Consider the following 23,760-nt stretch of genomic DNA (forward strand, 5'->3'; position numbering starts at 1 on the left):
TTTTAAATATTTAATATATATTTAGTTTACTTCATTTTTGTATGAAATCATTGAGTTATAATTTTGGCTCCAAAAACATTATTTTCAAAACTTTTCGTAGGAAACCCCTTCACCCTCACCCTCTCTGAAGACCCTTAATTTACGTCTATATTTATTATTGCTTATCTAACCAATTTTTTTATTTCTCAAATCTGCCCTCCCCTAGTTTTGATCCTGCGGACGCCCATGTTTATATTTGTTTTATTTTATATTTTATTTATTTTTCTAGTTAAATTTTATATTTCATATTTAATTAATAACTATTTGTCAAAAATATTACATCATTTGGAATCGTCTATTCCTTAGAACATCAAGTTCTATTCTGTAACTGGTGCACAAGGTCAAATTTTTCGGTCCCAACAAAATCAGTGGAAACGACAGTCAGATTCGCTTCTGTGTGGTTAGTTATTCTGTGACTATACTACAATCACAATAAAGATGCACTAGAAATAAACAAACCAAGACACGTTGAATGTTTGAGGAGCACTCGCAAATCATAATTTACAATGTATATACATTGTAAATCATGATTCGGGAGTACTCCTCGTAACATTTAGTGTGTTATGGCTTGTTTATTTCTGGTGCATCTTTATTGTGTTTTTAGCATATTGTATGTTTAAGTACTTCTTTTTATTTGCCTATAGTTAAGTATACATTTTAGTAAGTATAATTTATTTTATTTTGTTGTTTTTTCGCTTTTCTCATATTTATGCTATGCTTAGAAAATATTATATAGGTGTATACAATACTTATTATGAATGCTTTGTTTCAGTTGGAGTATTATAAACAAGGAAAAATCGATGATTTTATTAAAATACTTGACTGCTCAAAAAATGATGGAAATATTGAATACAGAGATTTTGAAAAGGATCAAATGCGAGCTCTTGATATGCTTGCAGCATATTATGTACAGAAGGCTAATAAAGAAAAAAATAAAGATAGAAGAAGAGAACTTTTTACAAAGGCTACGCTTTTGTATACAACAGCAGATAAAATTATTATGTATGACCAGGTAAGTTTTTTTTTAACTTAAAATGAGATGTTACATATCGTCAGCTTACTGCCAAAACCAGCCAACTCCATTTTTTTTGTCGATTTTGATTTAAGTACTCTGTTGGAAAAATTCTCAAATAATGTATTGGCAAAACCATAATAGACGTGGACCCGTGTACCAAAAAAAAGTTGATTAATAGCAAGCTGAAAATTTGTTAATAGCTTAACGGTGTCTAGTCGGATAAATTTTGATGTACAGGAACACTGGAATAGGGGAAGTTTTAATTGTGGAACAGGTTAAAAATTTGGAACGTCAGATTTTGAAAACGTTCCATGTATTTTGTCGGATAAAACTTCCAATTGATTTGTTACCATTTCATTTCGACAAGGGAAGTTTTAATTGTGGAACAGGTTACAGGTTTCGAATGTCAGACTACGAAAACGTCACATGTATTTTGTCAGACAGAACTTTCAATTGATGTGTTACTCTTTTATTAAACTCATGCAAAAATCAGACTGCTATTTACCACCAACATAATTCCTGTCATTTGACATATTTTATGTGTTGGACTTATTAAAATGCCAACATATCTGTCAGACAAACATTTTTTCATATATTATATTAAGAGTTTGCTATTGAATAAACTTAAAAACAACGTGCTAGTTTTTACAATCATAAAATGGTCAGGATGGCACATTCCACAATTAAAATCACGTTCCACAATTAAATCTTGCAGTGTTCCCATACATCAAAGTTGTCTGACTATACACCGTTAAGTTATTAACAAATTTTCAGCTTGCTATTAATTAACACTTAACAGAGTATTTATTAAGGAGTAAATTCAAGCATTTCGGGACCTCGAATTTATATTCTATAAACCGGGATATTCCTATAACCAGTACTCTAATAAGCGGGTTCGACTGTAGTACGATATTGTGCATATATAATGATTTGTAGTTAAAAATGTTAAAGATATCAAATTTTGTAGTTAAAAATGTAATTTTAATGACAATCAATAAGTGTGGCTTAACACAAGAACAGTATGCCACAAGAACACAGCTTCAGAACCTAATTCACTTGTCTGCTTCTGTCCACCAACGACATGATTACTGGTTTTGTTAGTTACTTCCGTCTCCGTGAAAGAGATTGATGTTTCTTATTTACGTTTATGGTTATTTTTAGAACCACTTGTTGGGAAGGGCCTACTTCTGTCTTCTCGAAGGAGATAAAATGGAACAGGCTGATGCACAGTTTAATTTTGTACTGAATCAGTCACAAAATAACATTCCATCTTTATTGGGTAAAGCATGTATAGCTTACAACAGAAAGGACTACAGGGCTGCTTTAGCTTTTTATAAGAAAGCCCTGCGTACAAATCCAAATTGTCCAGCTGCAGTGAGATTAGGTAAAAACTCAATTAAATTGTATTAAAATAAATTTTCTGTAAATTCTAATTGCATTTACTGTAGGTATGGGTCACTGTTTCATTAAATTAAATAATTTGGAGAAGGCAAGGCTAGCTTTTGAAAGAGCCCTGGAGCTTGATCCAAAATGTGTTGGGGCTTTGGTAGGATTGGCAATATTAAAATTAAACCTACAACATCCAGAATCTATCAAAACAGGTGTACAGATGTTATCAAAAGCTTACGGTATAGATCCATCTGATCCTATGGTTCTAAATCATCTGGCTAACCATTTCTTTTTCAAGAAAGTAAGTGCATATTTATTTTATATCAAAAATTCCATGTGCTATATCATGTTTTCTTGCTTTAAACACTCTTTGAGTAACTCTGTAACAAACAAGTAAGTAAATTATCATTGCAAAAATATACAATTTTTAGGATTACAGCAAAGTACAGCACTTGGCACTTCATGCTTTTCACAATACAGAAAATGAAGCAATGAGAGCAGAAAGTTGTTACCAGTTGGCCAGATCTTTCCAAGTTCAAGGAGATTATGATCAAGCTTTCCAGTATTACTACCAAGCAACTCAGTTTTCTCCTGCCTCCTTTGTTCTTCCGCATTTTGGACTGGGTCAGATGTATATTTACAGAGGTGATACTGAGAATGTAAGTACAGAATTTTAAGGTTTAACAAAAAATATTAAGGTGATACAGTAGCGATCAACAGGTAGCCAAAACGCGTTCCAAGATTGCGGCTGTAATTTTGAATATTTTTTCAAGATATTTGGCACACGTATTCGTAATATAATAAAGAATGGCGGTACAGAGCCCAATTTGAAAAATATATTATTATGTGGAAATTACTCTGTAATTAAATACGATATTAAAAAAACGGGCCTGTACCGCCATTAAGAAGAACAAAAAATACACTTTCTTCAAATAAACTTTTTTATCCGATGCCTAGATTTTGTGTCATTTTGGAACTACTAATGAAATAAAAAATTTTAGTAGTTCCAAAATGACACAAAATCTAGGCATCGGATAAAAAAGTTTATTTAAAGAAAGTGTATTTTTTGTACTTCTTAATGGCGGTACAGGCTCATTTTTTTAATATTGTATTTAATTACAGAGTAATTTCCACATATTAATATATTTTTCAAATTGGGCTCTGTACCGCCATTCTTTATTATATTACGAATATGTGTGCCAGATATCTCGAGAAAATATTCAAAATTACAGCCGCAATCTTGGAACGCGTTTTCGGTACCTATTGATTGCTACTGTTTCCTCTTGAGTAGAATAGTATTTAGCCTTTGTAGTGCCCAAGTAAGCTTAAGGTTTGGAATTACCATTTTAATGTTTAATCAATGCATGAGTACCCCAGTAAACTAATAAACTAAACCAAATGGCAAGATTAGATGAAACAAAGGGTAATAATAGGCTATTGAAAAGTAGTTTTGTCAACTATTCAACATTACACAAGGAACATATGCATACAATGGGACTGTTTGCGGAACTTAGCTGCGGATACTGTAGAAGACCTGAATCAGTCAACCATATCTTTCTTGATTGTCTGTCACTAGATCGCAGGTGGCAAACACTTTTCAGAACTATCGAGTGATTCAAACAACATATCGCACCTATGGTGCTATAACGTCACTTATGCATCTGATATAATTTTCCAGGAGACGAGTTTAAAAATTCAACATCCTATTACATTGTATAGTTCTTCTCGACCATAAAAATAAAATGATCATATTTAAACTACAATAAATTACTTTTAATGGGAAATAAGCCACAATTTTACCAAAAAAAAATGATTTTATTAACGTTTCGAAGCCCAAATCGGTTTCGTTGTCAAAATACAAAATACTACTAAAATAAACAAAAATGTTGTTGCTAAGTAAAAGAAAATTGTTCTAATGATTTATTTAATCTGACTCATTTATATTGGCAATTCAGACGTATATTATACATTTTAAAGTAGAAGACTTTAAAATGATATCGCCAATATTTATGAGTTGAGTTCCTGGGACGACTTTACTAAAAGATAGTTCATTCGATTACATGAAATCAATCCCAACTCAAGAACATCCGTCACAAAAAAATCATAGCATGTGATCTGTCTTTAAAAAGACAACCAAATGCAACGATGACAGTAAAATTCTCGCGTTAGAGATTCCATAGTAAATCACGAGAGAAAACCAGGAAAAAACCTCGTGATACTATCCCGACATCGTAAGTATTTGGTCTTACATTTAATTTACTTTCAAAAAAAAAACTAATACCAAATTCTGACTTTAATATGTTTAAATTATAAATAATATTAGATAATAATACACAGATATACAATAAGTAATACTAAAATATAAAATTTGTACTAACTCGATATGTTATTGACTTACTAATCATGGTATTTTCTTTCTATTGACTTCCTCTTTCAGTATGGGTAACCACATCTTACTGCATTCTACCGAGGAATTTGCGACACAGTTGGTTTCATTTAGCCTAATTAGAGCTTCTTCTTTGATTTTTCTCTTTTTACTATCTGATTCTTTCAGGACTATACTTGAATCTCTCCACTGAACTCTATGTTCATTATCCCATGCATGTTGACATATTTGAGATCTATCAAATTCTCTATTTTTAATATAAGACTGATGTTCACTTATTCTAACGTTTAATGGTCTTGATGTTTCACCTAAATAAAATTGTTCGCATTCACAAGGTATTTTATAAATACAATTATTTGTTCTTTCTTGGTCACTGTTAGGTTTAGTTTTAGATAGAATAGATCTCAATGTGTTTGTTGTTTTGAATGTCGTTGAAATGTTGAATTTATTTCCTATTGTTTTAAGTTTCTCGGATAATCCTTTTTTATATGGTATTGATATTTTCCTTGTATTATTTCTTGTGGATGTTATAGGATCCCGTTCTACGTTGTTCTGTTCTATTCGATCCAGTCTTGACAATTCCTTATTTATAAACGATAATGGATAATCATTTTTTAATAAAACAGATGTTAACAAATGTTTTTCTTGTAACAATGAATTTTCGTTAGAACAAGTAATTTTGGCAAGAAATAATACGAGGAAAATATCAATACCATATATAAAAGGACTATCCGAGAAACTTAAAACAATAGGAAATAAATTCAACATTTCAACAACATTCAAAACAACAAACACATTGAGATCTATTCTATCTAAAACTAAACCTAACAGTGAACAAGAAAGAACAAAGAATTGTATTTATAAAATACCTTGTGAATGCGGACAATTTTATTTAGGTGAAACATCAAAAGACCATTAAACATTAGAATAAGTGAACATCAGTCTTATATTAAAAATAGAGATTTATAGATCTAAAGAGAAAAATCAAAGAAGCGGCTCTAATTATGCTAAATGAAACCAATTGTGTCGCAAATTCCTCGGTAGAATGCAGTAAGATGTGGTTACCCATACTGAAAGAGGAAGTCAATAGAAAGAAAATACAACGATTAGTAAGTCAATAACATATCGAGTTAGTACAAATTTTATATTTTAGTATTACTTATTGTATATCTATGTATTATTATCTAATATTATTTATAATTTAAACATATTAAAGTCAGAATTTGGTATTAGTTTTTTTTTTGAAAGTAAATTAAATGTAAGACCAAATACTTACGATGTCGGGATAGTATCATGAGGTTTTTTCCTGGTTTTCCCTCGTGATTTACTATGGAATCTCTAACACGAGAATTTTACTGTCATCGTTGCATTTGGTTGTCTTTTTAAAGACTGATCACATGCTATGATTTTTTTGTGACGGATGTTCTTGAGTTGAGATTGATTTCATGTAATCGAATGAACTATCTTTTAGTAAAGTCGTCCCAAGAACGCAACTCATAAAATATTGGCGATATCATTTTAAAGTCTTCTACTTTAAAATGTATAATATACGTCTGAATTGCCAATATAAATGAGTCAGATTAAATAAATTATTAGAAGAATTTTTTTTTACTTAGCAACAACATTTTTGTTTATTTTAGTAGTATTTTGTATTTTGACAACGAAACCCGATTCGGGCTTCGAAACGTTAATAAAATCATTTTTTTGGTAAAATTGTGGCTTATTTCCCATTAAAAGTAATTTATTATAAAAATGCCACAAGAAAATAGCTTCAGAACAACTTTAAAGTGCAACTGTAAACTTTATTTTACAATAAAATCAAACATTTAACTAATTACTATTATAAAAATATGAACGTTTAAAAATTGCTACCCTCACAGAAGTGACGTTCTAGAAAATAATTTAGAAAATGGTCTAGAAAATAATTTATCGCTGAATATGTAATATCAAAAATATAAGACACAGACATCTCCTTACTGCTTCAACTTAAACAATCGTCCCAATTCCAGGTTAACCGGGGGAGTAACATTGTAGCTCCAGGAGACTGTACAAGTGTCGTTATTGCTCCAAAAGCATAAAAATAAATTGTCACAATTACCTTAGTGATGTTGTAGCTCCAGGAGTCTTCTTCTCTTGCAGGGGACTGTGTACAACTGACGAATGTAACGTTATTTCTTCCAGTGCCATCCAGATTCACACCAAAACCATAACGCACCAAGAAAAAGGTGGATTAGGAGTATTTTCTCATACTCAGTTCAGTTTTGACAAACATTGTATAAATACTGTTTTTGCACCGTAGGTGCAATGTAGTACCCATACTCTAGGCTTGTATAAGCTGGTTTACAAGAGACAGTTTCCATAGAAAAAAGGGGGAACAAAAAGTCAAGAAAGAAAACCTGATTAAATAATTTGAAGACTGGGTGTGAATATGTTGCTCCTTCCGTTGACCTGTGTAGAGCAGCTGTATCAAAAATACTAATTATCACGATGATTACCAAACTTCTTAGAGGATATGGCCCATAAACAACAAGAAGAAGCAGATATCTTAACAATTCATGGTTGTTTTTGATTGCATAGGCGGCAATGTGCCTTGTTCATCTTAAAAATATATTATCTCTTTCTAAAAAAATTGTTTTTGAATTTCAAATGACGTCATTGACTATTTTGTACTTGACTTTAAATAAAGTTATATTAAAGTAATATAAGAGTAAAATACATGTGCTATCTTCTTCTTCCTGTATTCCTACCCATATACATTTCTACACCAATTGCAGCGGTTCTAAATAGTTCTGAGGATGGACGGATTTTACACATCCATGTCTCAGATTTTTAGCTAAGAGATTCGTTGTCCAACCCAACCTTTGCTTCCTTCTAATTTTCCCTGTGTGATAACTTGTAAATATATTCAACTTTCTATCTGTTTCATAACAAGCCCCTACTAAGTCAAAGTATTTCAGTTCTCACTTTTACAATTTTAAGACTCAACTTCAAATTACTGAATTACAAAAATCAGGTATTTATATAAAATGCTTCTTTTTAGGCTGCACAATGTTTTGAAAAAGTATTAAAAGCCCAACCGGGAAACTATGAAACGATGAAAATTTTAGGTTCATTATATGCAAGCTCCTCGTCCCAATCGAAAAGAGATATTGCAAAAGTTCACCTTAAAAAGGTTACAGATCAGTTTCCTGATGATATTGAAGCTTGGATTGAACTTGCACAAATTTTAGAACAGAGCGATTTGCAGGCTTCTTTGAGTGCCTATGAGATGGCCATGCAGTTGTTGAAAAAGAATGTGCAATCTGAGGTACCTGTAGAAATTTTGAATAACGTTGGAGCTTTACAATACAGGTAAGTTTAAACAATATTTCTTCTTTTTTGAAGTTATATTTCTTTAGTCACGAGGGTGAATTTTTACATTCCCTGGCGCATGCGCACACCGACAGGATGTTATTAGTTGCTAAATCATCCAAGTTATGTATGTATCAGCGCAACTAAGGTTTGAAAATAATATATTAGTGTTTTTAGTAAATATATTTATTATAATTTTTGTGTCTTTGGATTTGTTTTCCTTGGGAGTAAGAGTAAGATAATAAGTATTTTATACATTTTTATATTTAATACTTCAATTGATCTATTTGTCACCTTCGTTTGTAATTACGTCCCAGAAGCCGTAAAAACAAAACCCTGATGGGTTATTGGTAGAGCATTCGACTACATAACGCGTAGGTCCCGGGTTCAAATCCTGACACGGACGATTGTTATCCTTTTTTTTTAATTTTTGGTGTTGTTTTAATAAAAAAAAAATTGAAAGTGGTAATATCAAAATTAGTTTATTAATTAAATAAAATACAAATAAACTTTTAAGTATATTTATTTCGTTGATATCATCAATAGAAGTATAACTTCTTACGTGCGTACAAAGTACACACACATTCGTTTTTTTATTTAGAAAGACCTGCTATATGCAGTATTACCAACACTAAAATACATGCAGTATTTTACTGTTACAATCAGGTCAAGCATGACCAATAATCAACTTCTTATATTTAACTTATATTAATAAAGGTTACTAAAACTAAGAGCTTACCCTATTACAGTGTTGCCAGATTTACCATTTTTCTAATATCATTAGTCACTTTTGTTTTTTAACTACAACACCCTGTATATTGTATTATTATTGGAATCATCACATCACTTCAATACAAGTTCAACCATATGTAACACTTGGTATTTTATCGTCACTAAGATCTTAAATAAATATGCCAAATATGTAGTTTTAAAGTAATTCAGTAAATATGGAACCCTGTGCCTTGTAGTGTAGTAATCAACTTGTGTAACCATACTTTCCCAAACCATTCTCCTATCCATAAGACAACGGTCCAAAGAATGTAAAACACTTTGAAGAAATTGGATGAGAAAAAGATGGCATTAGAACAGGTAGACCAAAAACTGTTGACAATTACAATAAAACTGTATATTTAATGCAGAGTATCGTTGAAGATCCACATACATCCTCACGCTAAGCTGTACAAATACAGGATGTAGGTCATTCTTCAGTATTGTATGTATTACATAAGAATTCATGTAACCCCTACAAAATCCAGTTAGTGCAAGAATGAAATTAAGATGACTACGACCATAGATTACAGGTAGAGTACAGGTAGATTACAGCTTAGTGAAGTAATGATGAATAAAATTGTAACTGATGAGAACTTCGTTAAAAAGATTTGATTTTTCGACGAAGCAATAATTACACTGTGGGAATGTAAATCTCTTAAAATTTAAAGTATTGGAGTGAGGTAAATCCACGCTGAATACGTGAAAACCATACTCAAATACCACAAAAACGAAATGTATGGTTGTGTATAGTGGGACCGTTTTTTATAGAATTGAATTTAACAAGTGATAATTATTAGGTGCATGAGATGCTGCTTAGAAATGAAATTCAGTCTTTCAACTATTTTTTTAGAAATGAAATTATCTTCTTTTTCTTTAAGTTCCATCTTCTATCGAAGGTTGGAAATCATCATGGCAATGTGGATCCAATGAAATTATACTTAACCTAAAAAACAGGTTTGGGGCCAAAATTAATGAGATATTTATGATTTCAGCAAGACGAAGCTCCAGCTCATTTGGTTGTAAATATTCGGCGATATTTAATTAGATCAGACATTTCCTGGACGATGGATTGGTAGATTAGGTAATATTGAATGGCCTCCTCGTTCACCAGATTTATATTTAAAGATTATTTTTATTGGGGATACTAAAAAGTAGAATTTATAAAACTAAACCAGCAGTGTTGCAGAACTAAGGCAAAGAATTATGGATGACTCCATATTAATTTCTATAGAAACGTGAAGAAATGTAATAGACGCATTCTACTATCGTTCAGGACTTGGGATGTCAAATTAACAACGGATGACATTTTGAACACATGTTTAGGATAGATATGAATTTAGCAATATAGTAAACTTTTAATTATTATGTTCATGTGATACTCAGTAACAACAATCGCCTTAACAATGTGTTTTGGAAAAGACCAGATGGGAAAAGGTCTGTAGGACGCCCTAGAAAAAGGTGGAAAGATGCAGTCAGAGAGGATCGGGAGAAAATGGGAAATAGTGACACAGGACCAGCAAACATGGAGAACAATAGTCTTCTTCTTCTGTCCCTAAATTGTCATTACATATTTTCCTTGAGCGTCCTATACTTCTTCTGCCTAATGGTGACTTGTCCCTGACTATTTTTACTATCCTTGAGTCAGACATCCTGCTTATGTGTTGATTCCACTCTTCTTTTCTGTTCTTTACCCAGGTATTTATGTTGTCTACCCCACGTATGCGTCTGATTTCCTCACTTCTTACCCTGTCCTGTAGGTAGCCCTTTTCCAGCAATCCTTCTTAAGATTTTCATTTCGTTGGTCTCCAGACGTCTTTGTGTTTTGTTTGTATTTGGTCTTGTTTCGGCCGTGTAAGTCATAACTTCTAATAACTGACTTATATATTTGGGCCTTTGTTTCCACTCTTAGGTGTTTGTTTTTTCAATGATTTTTAGGATCGAGAGAAAATGGGAAATAGTGGCACAGGACCGGCAAACATGAAAAGCAATAGTAAACGTGTCAAAGACTCACAAAGAGTTGTAACAACATTGATGATGATGTAGATAGTTTTCATCAAAAAATTTATTGAAAATATTAGGCGTATCTAGGCTTTTGTTTTATCTTTTTAAGAACTTCCTGACTACACAAAATCGAAAGTATTGTAACGGTTGAACTGGTATTGAAGTGGAGATTTCAAACATGGTACAACATACAAGGTGTTATATTTAAAAAACCAAAGTGATTAATGATATCCGGAAAATGGTAAATCTGGCAACATTACAAACATCAAATTTCAAATCTTCATATTGCAAAATAGGTGTATCCTTATTTTGTATAATTCGAACCATCCATTTAAGAGAGAATCAGGCGTTTGCAGACTTGTGGTCCACTTCATATAATAGTAATAAATAATTCTCTAAATTAAATAAATACCGATTTCATTGTTTCATTTACTTATTTAACTTTTTATTTAATAGGCTTAACAATATGGACGAGGCTAAAAAGAACATAGAAGAAGCGATAAATAGAGCAAAAACAGAGGCTGCTCACGATCCACAATACTACAATTCTGTTTCAGTGACCATGACCTATAATCTAGCAAGACTTAATGAAGCAATGTGCCTCTTCGATAAAGCAGAAAAATTGTACAAGGATATTTTAAAGGAACATCCCATTTATGTTGATTGTTATTTACGACTAGGTTAGTATTACATTTTTATATTTTTTTATTTTTTAGAAGTTGTATGTTACTTGTACATGAGCTATTGTTGATGTTATACAGTAACCGCTACCATAGTAGACACACAGGCACATTGAGCTAATACAGTACTGGACCCTTTACTTGTCGCACTGTTTACTTTTATACCGAGAAGTAAACATATTGATCCTACATAAAAAAGTCCCTTGACGTAAAAGAAGAAGTACATATTAAGTTCAAAAATATACGATATGTCATTGAATAACTTATAAATAGGGAGTTTTTGTAACTGCCTAACGTAACGTATCTCCCTATACGTAAAGAACTAACGTATCGTAGAAGAGAAACGTTAAATTGAGAGTTAAAGTTCTGCACGGATAGTAACGATGGTGTTAGCGGTGTTGCCCTCATCGAAAGTGATAAACTAACGGCCGGTTTCACAAAGTAAAGTTAACTTGTGGTTAAGATATAACCTCAAAATTACCCCAAAATATGCGTTTCAGTTTCATAATTGTTACCCTTCTGGGTATACCCATAAGAGTAACCCACTCCAACCTCTGGTTAAAAATTCTGTGAGTTAACCATACTTCGCCGTTGACCTGAAACTAAAACGCATATTTTGGGGTAACCTCTGGTTATCTCTTAACCACAAGTTAACTTTACTTTGTGAAACCGGCCGTAATAAGTTGTCTGTCTTGTCACTTACCATAGACTTAGCCTTTATACAATTTAAAAATAATTTTTAAGTCATTTTTAAATTCCGTTGATATTTGCGGGACATACTCCAAGAGATCATCCATTTCTGTAATTTCTTCTTCAACTCATGATCTATAAAAAAACAAGGACAACCTCAGGGCTTGTGTTCAAATTTGTTTATTAATTAACTCAAAGAAACAAATGTTGATACAGGAGTACATTAAAAAAAATACAACAATGTTCACACAATATACAATAGGGAACTTTCACATTTTTTTATTACATAATAATGTTCAGTTTTGTATAAAAATGAAATTTCCAAAATTTCACGCTTCAAAACCGCATAACTTAGAAGTACAAATTTAAAGTCTTCTGTATTTTAAAATAGTTCAAACGACCCGTGACTTCACATAGTTTAACTATATGGTTCCGTTTATGGTTATATTTAGGTATATTCTTCTTCTTCTTTAGTTTATTGTCCTCCACCTACTTGGGTATTTGGCCAGCTGCTCGTCGCGGAATAAAGGAAACATTGACATTTATCGTATGGCATTGTAATAATATATACCAGTTTTTTTGTTGAGATTGGAGTTTGAGATTGGAATTATAAAATTTCACCCACGATCGTATAGAAATCATCATCATCATTCTCTTTGCCTTATCCCTATGCGGGGTTGGCTTCCCTAGTTGCATTTCTCCACACAAATCTATCCTGGGTCATATCAATATTAATCCCCTTTACCAACATGTCCTGCCTAATCGTCTCCCCCACGTCTTCTTTGGTCTTCCTCTCCTACTCCTTCCAGGAATCTGCACTTCAGCTACTCTTCGTATTGGATGATTAACGTCTCGACGGTGAACATGACCAAACCATCTCAACCTATGCTCTCTCATTTTGGCATCAATTGGTGCCACACGTAGACTTCCCCTAATATACTCATTTTTAATTTTATCCTTTCTTGTCACTCCACTCATCCATCTAAGCATTCTCATCTCGGCCACATGCATTCGTTGTTCCTCTTTCTTTTTCACTGCCCAACATTCAGATCCGTACATCATAGCCGGTCTTATGGCTGTTTTATAGAATTTTCCTTTCAGCTTCATTGGAACTTTTCTGTCACACAACACACCACTCGCTTCCTTCCACTTCATCCATCCAGCCCTAATTCTACTGCATGCATCTCCATCTATTTCTCCATTACTCTGTAATACCGATCCCAGGTACTTAAAACTATTGCTTTTTACAATCAGTTCACCATCCAAAGATACCATTTTATTTGTAGTAACTCCATCTTTAAATGAACATTCCAAATACTCTGTCTTTGTCCTACTAAGTTTTAAACCTTTTTCCTCCAGAGCTCATGTCCACTGTTCCAGTTTTTGTTCCAAGTCTCTTTCACTATTTCCTACTAACACGACATCATCAGCATACATTAAGCACCATGGAATGTTACCCTGTAGTTTCGCTGTTATCTGGTCCAAAACTAATGAGAATAAATACGGACTAAGCACCGAGCCTTGGTGCAATCCTACTTTCACATGAAATTTATCAGTCTCTCCCACACCTGTCCTAACACTAGTCGTTAGTCCCTCATACATATCCCTCACAATCTTTACATATGCACCAGGGACTCCTTTCTTATTGAGTGCCCACCACAGAATCTCTCGATGAACTCTATCATATGCTTTCTCAAGATCAATGAATACCATATGAGCGTTTGTTTCTTTACTCCTGTATTCTTCCATCAACTGCCTTATAATGAAAATTGCGTCTGTTGTTGATCTGCCCTGCATCAAGCCACGATCGTATAGAAGTATAACTTCAAAAAAATTATAGAATATATTTTGCTTAGAATTAGGTTCTTTAGCTACTTCCGTCGTTTTTTGCCCCTAAGATAAAAGCACACATCGGCATAGGGTAGACTTTGTTTCTTGAGCTATTCCCTACTTACTGTGAAAATATCAAGTAAATAGATATAGTAGGATGGAATTCGGAGCCAAATATCCTCATTGACTGCCCTACTAATAAAAATATAGTAATAGTAATATTTTTTATTAGGTTGTATGGCTAGAGACAAGGGTCACGTGTATGATGCTTCCGATTGGTTTAAAGAAGCCTTTAGGATAGATACTGAACACCCTGATGCATGGTCTTTACTTGGTAATCTTCATTTGGCGAAACAGGAATGGGGCCCCGGACAGAAGAAATATGAGAGAATCTTAAAGGTAATACGTCATAATATAATACAATTGGCAAATAAACTGAATAATAATCTTTACTGTTGAAAGTTTTACTTAAGTGGGGGGAGGGATATGGTTTGAAATTTTCAATTTTTTAAATTAATTTAAATGAAAGTACATAACTTCAAGAATATTCTCTGAAAATTTCACATTGACCGGATCAGAATTACCGGAAATACAGGATGTTTAATATACAGCAGCTTCGCGTCCGCGCGCTTGAGCGTAGTGAGAAACGTTCAACAGCTGTTCCCCTTCTCTTTTGTAAATTACTCCGCGATTTAAAAACATTCCGGTGTGCATCACTTTACGTTTTGACAGACAAAAAGAAATAGAAAATAAAGTTGTCAAAATTTTTAACGCGTTTTCTCAAAACCTCTTTTTCAAAGACGGTGGACATTGTAACTCAAAAACTACTTGACCGATCCACTTCAAATTTTGCATAGATTTTTTTTAGACATTTCGTGAGGTAACGCTGTCGGGATATTTTTTGTTTTATGCTTATTTTTGTTTAGCAATAATAAATATGTTGATTTTCGATATTTCGACTTTGAGTGATGCCAAAAATTCAAATATTGTTAAAACTAAAAAAACTCGACAGCGTTAGCTCGAGAAACTCTAAAGCTAAAAAAATCTTTCTGTGTCTGTAAAAATTCTGCTACCCTTGGTTTATTTTGCAATATTTTGACTTAATTTTTTTTAATAGTCTTTGAATTGTTCTGAATATAATTATTTAATTTAAAAATAAACTAATTCTACAATACAAAAATGTGCTTGAGATGTTGATTTCAAACCTCCCCTTAAGAGGGGGCTATGGTTCGAAATCGAAATAAAGCACATTTATGTGATCTTTTTTTTTTTAACTATGGTAGAATTATTTTATTTTTAAATTAAATAAATATATTCAGTCCAATTCAAAGAATATTAAAAAAAGAATGTGTGTGTACTTTGTACGCACGTAAGAAGTTATACTTCTATTATATGATTATATGATTATAAACGAAATTAATATACTTTTTATTTATATTTTATTTAAATATTAAACTAATTTATACTTACTACTTCTCAAACATTTTTATTAAAACAGTGCCAAAAATTAAAATAATAAAAGAATAAAACACATTAAAAATGCCACAAATGATTTCTGAACATTAATTGTCGGAAAATTTTTTAACTAAATACGTATTTTCTGAAAATAAAATTATATAATAAATATACTTACAATCATAAAATGTATAAGAAAAAATAAAAGTTTCTATTGGGATTCGAACCAACTTACCAGCGCGACTGGTATTGGCGTTGTATTGGGGTTCACTCGCATTAAACGCTTCGCCACGGAGACAGTGTGTCATTATGTGCGAAGATCGACTAACTAAACGGATTAAACTTTTGACATTTTTGAATTGTGTAAATCAAATTATTTTGATTTTGAATTGAAATGATTTAGAATTGAAAAAATACAACAAAACATAGAGTAAGAAGAAAACAATATATTAGGTGAATATTGATAGAAATTTTGATGGTAATCAAATTATGTAAATAAAAGTATTACATACTATGTATTTTGGTAGGTTCAAATAGGTAGGTACCTATAATACATTTACAATTATTACGTACCTGTTGCTTTAAAAACTATTTAAAAATCACTACAATTATAAACTTTTTTGTTTCTGTCCTCACAACAATAAAACTAATATATTATACATTTGTTTACCTTCATATTGAACAATTATTTATTATTGACAGATCATTTCAACACCCAATCAGAGCCCGTATTAGTCCAGGGCGGATCTGTTTTGAGATGGACGTTGAGAGGTGACTCAAGTTTTTTTGCAGAAATTGCTTGAAAATAAATCAAATAATAATATTTGAGTTATCCTCCCTCTCAAAAAGGTCCGGAACATTGTTTAAATAATCAAAATGTCAAAAATTGAAGGAAAAATTCGATTTTTTTCTTCGTTTTTTGATTATAACTTTAAAAGTATTCATTTCCGAGAAAAGTTATACTGACATAAAAGTTTCGTATTTAAATTTCCTACAATATAAAATTGGTAATGAATTTAAAAAATAGTCACCCTAGTTGCAAAATAGCAATAATTGCGAGAAAACCACACAAAAACAAGTATTCGCATTTTACGTTTTTCAACCATTTATGCTACACTTAGGACCTTCATATTTCACCCAGAAAAACTTTATGATACAGTAAAACAATACTGTAAATTTCTTTAAGATCGGTTTAATAGATTTTGCAAAATAAATTTTGCAATCCAGCTTTCGCAAAAAAATTCATTTTTTTAAAATGTTACAGGACTGAAAATAAAGCAGATAGCAAGTTAATTTTTTTTTTGCTTATAGAAGTGTACTGTACCTTTCATTTGCAATTTTCAAAATTAAAATCGATTAATTACCACGGCGTCAGAAAATTTTTGAAATAAACAATAATTTTTGGTGCTACGCGCAGGACAGCGGTGTTCGATTCACACAAGTTGATTTCCACCAAAATTTCTTCCAATCTTTATCTAATATATTATTTTCTTACTCTATATTTTGTTGTATTTTAATATTTTAATTCCACAAAAATCAAACTAATTTTATTATTGTTTGTGAAATATTGTTTAAACAATTGCATATGTCTAAAAATAATAAAATTTTATTATTTAACTTAAAATATATGAACAAAGGAAGTTTTTGCTAATAAAAGTGTTATTTCAAAGGATAGAGTATGTGTTTTTATTTTGCAATAAACAAATTTATTTATTTATATCGAAATGTAATAAAAATTAAAATGTATCAATCGTTATCAAAGGTCATTGGAATGCCCAATCAGAGCAAACTATCCGCTGTCCTGCGCGTAGCACCAATAATTAATGTTTATTTAAAAAAATTCCTGACGCCATGGTGTTAATCGATTTTAATTTTGCAAAATAGCGAATGAAAGGTGCTTCTATATGCAAAAAAATTTTCAACTTGCTATCTGCTTTATTTTCAGTCCTGTAACATTTTGAAAAAATGAATTTTTTTTACGAAAGCCGGATTGCAAAATTTATTTTGCAAAATCTATTAAACCGATCTTAATGAAATTTACTGTATTTTTTTACCGTATCATAAAGTTTTTCAGGGTGAAATATGAAGGTCCTAAGTGTAGCACAAATGGTTGAAAAACGTAAAATACGAATACTTGTTTTTGTATGTTTTTTTCACAATTATTGTTATTTTGCAACAAGGGTGACTATTTTTTAAATTTTTAACCAATTCTATATTGTAGCAAATTTAATTACGCAACGTTTATGTTAGTTCAACTTTTCTCGGAAATGAATACTTTTAAAGTTATAATTAAAAAACCACAAAAAAAATCGAATTTTTCCTTAATTTTTTGACAATTTGATTATTTAAACAATGTTCCGGACCTTTTTGAGAGGGAGGATAACTCAAATATTATTATTTGATTGATTTTCAAGCAATTTCTGCAAAAAAATTTGAGTCACCTCTCAACGTCCAAATGTACTAATATTTTTACAGATGCGTCGATAACGACTAATAAATTTCGCAATCACTTGCATTGTGCAAAGTGGCACTTACCAGTGTAAGATTCTTTAGCTTTGAATAAGCGAGATCGTAGATCGTCCCGGTTGATTGTTGTTATCCACAGTTCTCTACGCCTTCGAGCTAATAGGTTTTTTATCAGTAATTTTGCGGCACTCATACTAGTCACAGTTTGATGGGCTTTCACATTGGCATGCAACAATCATCTCTTCTATGTTAATAAGTCCAAAAATATAATATGAAAACTATTTAAAAAGGCAGTATAACCATTAACTAACTTTTTGTTTGTTGTTTCTCTTCCTACAAATTTTAAAACGCAACAACCATACATAACCAAACCACAGTCCCACAGCTGTGCCACAGCTGCTATATTGGATAATTTTTGTCATGTCATTTGAACATCCAATCAGAACAAAGTTGTAATGCGACTGCGCCGGGATCAAAGGTTTTAATCCTATTAAAATTCACCCTCATATCGCGCGTAAAGAAGTATAACTTCAAAAATTCAAAACAAAATATTGAAAAATAAGCCAACGGTAGCAAATTATTACAGACACCTTAAAAAAATTGATTTTGCGGTGGATATCAGAACTCGTTATTTAGGGAAAACAATAACAATTGTTTTGTATAAATAATTTTAAAAATATCGTTGAATTCATCATTTTACTTTGATCAAATATGTTTCTATTTTGTTTTTGATTATGCTGAATCCGAATATGGCATTACAATTTAAAAATTCTTATACAGAAGCTCTTACACAGTATGTCTGCGTAGCTAGGAACCACATGCAAAACTTTTTTATTATCAATTTTACGAAAAAAGTTATTCTTCATAAGATGCTCTGAATAGTCAAAATTTAAAACTCAACTGTCATATATCAAATTTTATCAATTTTATACGAGTTGTGTCAAAAATATAAATTTCGTTAAAGAATAAAGTACCTTCATATTCCAGAATATCAAAAAATGCTATTATGAAAAGTTGTTTGAAATTAAAAACTTTGTTTTAATATACAATTACATCATTCTAATCGAAAAAAAAAATTCAATTTTTTCTCAAATTACGGATAGGTATACCCATTATCATTTTATTACTATTATGTTAACTAGTTTATTATCAATTTTACGAAAAAAGTTATTCTTCATAAAATGCTCTACCTGGTCTAAAATCTAAGATACAACTAACAGATATTAAACTTTTACAATTTTATACGAGATATGTAAAAAATATGAATTTTACTTAAGAGTTTAAGTGCCTTTATTATTCACAATATTTTAATTAGAAGGATGTAATTGAACACTGAAACATATTTTTTTAATTCCAAACAACTTTTTTTAATAACAATTTTTGATATTGTAAAATATAAAGGTACTTTACTCTTGAGTGAAATTCATATTTTTTGACATACCTCGTTTAAAATTAATAAAATTTGACATTTGATGGTTGCATCTTAGATTATATACGATGCAGAGTATTTTATAAAAAATAACTTTTTTTCGTAAAACTGATAATAAAAAAGTTCTCAATACGCAGACATACTGTATAAGAGCTAAAAAAATTATTTTTTGTTGAACATTTATTATTGTTAAAGCTTATTATTAAATGTATTTTAGGTAAGTTTTATAGAAAAAAGTTTTGATCACTTTGTATACACATTTTTTTAACTGGTAATTTTCGGTTTTTGTATTACGGTTTTTGTTATCTTTCTTAATTTTCTCAAAACGAAATAGTTTATTTTATTTCTAACATCCTCTAAGCTTTAAAAAAGCACCTATAAAACTGTAATAAATCTGTTTAAACTTGAGTAATACCGTCTTAAAGTGATGGTAATTCTGTAAAACTACTAAGTTTTCAAAAATTTCATTTTTTGAGACGTCGTATCATTTGAATTAAATTTTTGAGATTGTTTTGAGAGAAACATCGTTTAGCAAGATGTCTGAAAGGTAAGCTGTGCAAAATTGAGAGTTTTATAAGAAAAATTATATTAGTTACACATTTTTAAATCATTTTTAAACCAAATTCATGTAAGTCTCACTTTCCGCCCACACCATACTTATGCCCATACATTTTATTTATTTTTATTACAACCATAAGATAGCTAAATTATTCTTCTTGCATGATCAATTTATAAAATTTCATTTGATCCATTAGTTAAAGAATTGCATTAAAATAACTCAACCGTGCACTTCGCCGACGCTAGTTTACAGTGCGCCAATGTTTGTGAGAAGGGTGACTTTAGAGTTATAAATAAAAAATTATAGAAGCTACAGATCTCATTTTAGAAAAATCTTTATAGAGGATTTTTTTTTGTAAAGTTTTCTGAATTTTTCAACGGTCAAGTTAGTTTTTTTCTACAATTTATATTTTCGAAGTTATTTAAAAGAAAACATCAAACTTCGTAGTTCATTTGTTTAGTAATCTCGAGTAGAATTTTTTGATATGTTGTTTATTAAACATTTCTTAATGAAATTACAAAAAGTTCTATCTTGTTTGATTTTTTCCGAAGTGAAAATCTATATGCACTCCCCTAATTGGATAATGTGAAACAAAAAATTCAAATTCTCAGTGTCTCGAGGTAACGCTGTCGAGTTTTTTATGTTGAATGATTTTCCAATTTTTGGTAACACTCAGAAATCAAAATAACGAATTTTTTGTAAAAAAAAAGGGTGAAAATCAACATATTTATTATTGTTAAACAAAAAATGAGCATGAAACAAAAAATATCTCGACAGCGTTACCTCACGAAATGTCTAAAGAAAATTTATGCAAAATTTCAGGTAGATCGGTCAAGTAGTTTTTGAGTTACAATTATTGCGGAGTAATTTACAAAAGAGAAGTGAGTCGAAAGTAGGGATTTTCAACATGCTGTATTTCCGGTAATTTTTCTCCGTAAATCTGAAATTTTTTGAGAGTATTCGTGAAGTTGTGTACTATATATTTATAGTCTATTAAGTCCCTTTTACTTTTCAGTGTCGGGACAGTTGTGTACTTTCATTTAAAATAACAAAAAAAAACATCGAAAATTTCGAAATTTTCGAACCATATCCCCCCCCCTTAAATTATCTAATTATCTAGCTCTAAATCAAGCTTTCTGTTCTTAGAATCCATCAACGTCCCAGGATGCTTACTCACTGATAGCATTAGGCAACGTATGGTTGCAAACCGTTCACCAGCCCACCAAAGATAAAGACAGGATAAAAAGGCATCAGGATAGAGCGTTAATGTTATACAAACAAGTACTTAAAATAGACCCTAAAAATATTTTCGCTGCTAACGGCGTTGGAGCTGTTCTGGCTCATAAAAACGCAGTTAATGAGGCTCGAGATATTTTTGCCCAAGTTAGAGAAGCTACAGCAGATTTTTCAGATGTTTGGTTGAATATTGCTCATATTTACGTTGAGCAGAAGCAGTTTGTAAGCGCGATTCAAATGGTAAGTCCGTATTACATCATATTTATTTTTCCAATAATTTCTAGATTCATCATCGTAAGTAGCTCGACAATCCGTTGTGGATCTTGGCCTGCTCGCAAAGAAGTCACCACTCCTGTCAATTCTTGGCAACTTCCCTCCATCTTCTGACCCCTAGAATCTTTAGGTCTTCTTCCACATCATCAATCCATCTTCTTCGTGGTCATCCTCTACTTCTTGTGTCCTCTGGTTTTGAAAATATTAATGTCTTTGTGTATTCGTGATCTGACATCATAGATTACTGAAATCTTAACACCTGCCATTGCTTCGTATGGTTCAGATATATTTAAATACCTACATGACTATATCTATGCTAATCTTCTAGAAGTCTAGTTTTTCTAGAAGCCGAATTAACCACTTTGTCAGCAACGTTTGAGAACTTCTTTATCGGTATTTTTCTGGAATTTGGTGTTACGCACATCTTCATCTACCAACTAGTTCTACAGGGTGATTGATTAGTGGGGCTAAATAGATCCGCTATAGTAATAGATAGCAAGTAAAGTTAATAACAAAAATTGTAGCCAAATTTAAGCTTCATATTACAAAATTAGTTAGAATGTTACAGGGTGTTCGATAACACAATGGCAGACCAAACTTGTGTTTTTTTTTAATGGAACACCCTATATTTTATTTTATATTCAAAATTCTCTTAACTTCTTCATCACAAAAATATAAAAGTTTATTATCTTATACAGGGTATTTACAAAGTTATAACCCATTTTATATGAAAATCGTAACAAGTTCAACTCCCTGTATAAATAAAAATAAGCACAACAGCAATGGTTTATTAATGCCATGTTTTTTTTTACTTATTGTCAAAATTTTCAAAAATTATTGACATTGTTAATTTTTTTATATCAAATACAGGGTGAGTCAAAGCTCAAGTAAGTACATTATTTTCTCAGTAATTTTAAATAGAACACCCTATATTTTATATCACTATTTAAAAGTACCATTGCCGTACTTATTTTTATATAACATTCCCTATATCCAAATTTATTAGTTTTCGAGATATTTTCATTTTTCAGAGCAAATTATTTTAGGTGTCTTGGTGTCTAAACTTTTCCATATTTTAAGTAAGCCATGACTGAATTGACAATTGACGATTACTGATTATCAATCCGGTAATCAATGTAACAATGTAGGAAATAAAGAAATAAAAATAATTTATTAGTTACAAATTTTACAAAAAAAACACAACCACAACATGCAACATTTTTGAAACAATTAAAAACTACTTTTGTATGTAAATGTAACAAATAAAGAAAAGAAAAATAATTTATTAGTAATAAATTTTACAAAAAACACACAAACACAAAATACAACATTTTGTGAAGACAATTAAACACTACTTTTGTATGTAAATGTAACAATGTTACAAATAAAGAACGAAAAATAATTTATCAGTAATACATTTTGCAAAAAAACATGTTTGAAAAAATTAAAAGCTACTTTTAATAAAATATTTTTAATATTTAATTACTTAAGGTGAAGGTGTTAAATTACCTCCTAACACATTTATGCACGCCTAAAAACGATCATTGAATGAGCTATGAGCTACTTAAACTACGAAGCATTTGTAAATTAACACATCGAAATAAACTTTGTATTCTATTTTTCATCTCATCCCTTGTTGTTGGAGGTATTCTATAAACTTCATTATTAACGTAACCCCAAAAAAATCAGTTCAGTTTATTAAATTCTGGTGATCTGGGTGGCCACGCTACTGGTCCATTGAAAAATGAAAATATCTCGAAAACTAATAAATTTAGACATAGGGAATGTTATCTAAAAATTAAAGTACGGTAATGGTACTTTTCAATAGTGATATAAAATACAGGTCGTTCCAGTTAAAATTACTGAGAAAATAATGTACTTGCGTTTTGACTCACCCTGTATTTGATATAAATAAAATTAGCAATACCAATCATTGTTGAAAATTTTGACAATACATAAAAAAATATGGCATGAATAAAACATTGCTGTTGTGCGCATTCTTATTTATACAGGTAGTCGAACTTGTTACGATTTTCATATAAACTGTATAACATAACGAACCTTTATATTTTTGTCATGGAGAAGTTAAGGGGATTTCGAATCTTATATATAAAAATCTATTGCTGTGCGTTAGTCTCGCTAAAACTCGAGAATGTGTGGACCGATTTGGCTAATTTTGATGTTGAATTA

At 31.0% G+C, this 23,760-nt stretch overlaps 1 protein-coding gene across 1 annotated transcript in view; it reads left to right on the forward strand.

Annotated features, from left to right (window-relative positions):
* The window catches only part of LOC114328922 (RNA polymerase-associated protein CTR9 homolog), a 43,666-nt gene that overhangs the window by 2,322 nt on the left and 17,584 nt on the right, over positions 1 to 23,760 (forward strand). Inside the window, exons 4-11 of the mRNA XM_028277908.2 lie at positions 812 to 1,051; positions 2,216 to 2,438; positions 2,503 to 2,744; positions 2,875 to 3,102; positions 7,870 to 8,180; positions 11,409 to 11,632; positions 14,385 to 14,551; positions 21,208 to 21,537. Of these exons, the coding sequence (XP_028133709.1) occupies positions 812 to 1,051; positions 2,216 to 2,438; positions 2,503 to 2,744; positions 2,875 to 3,102; positions 7,870 to 8,180; positions 11,409 to 11,632; positions 14,385 to 14,551; positions 21,208 to 21,537 (1,965 nt within the window). The remainder of the gene's footprint in view (positions 1 to 811; positions 1,052 to 2,215; positions 2,439 to 2,502; positions 2,745 to 2,874; positions 3,103 to 7,869; positions 8,181 to 11,408; positions 11,633 to 14,384; positions 14,552 to 21,207; positions 21,538 to 23,760) is intronic.

This window comes from Diabrotica virgifera, chromosome 8 (genome assembly GCF_917563875.1).
Source record: "Diabrotica virgifera virgifera chromosome 8, PGI_DIABVI_V3a".
Lineage (NCBI taxonomy): Eukaryota > Metazoa > Arthropoda > Insecta > Coleoptera > Chrysomelidae > Diabrotica > Diabrotica virgifera.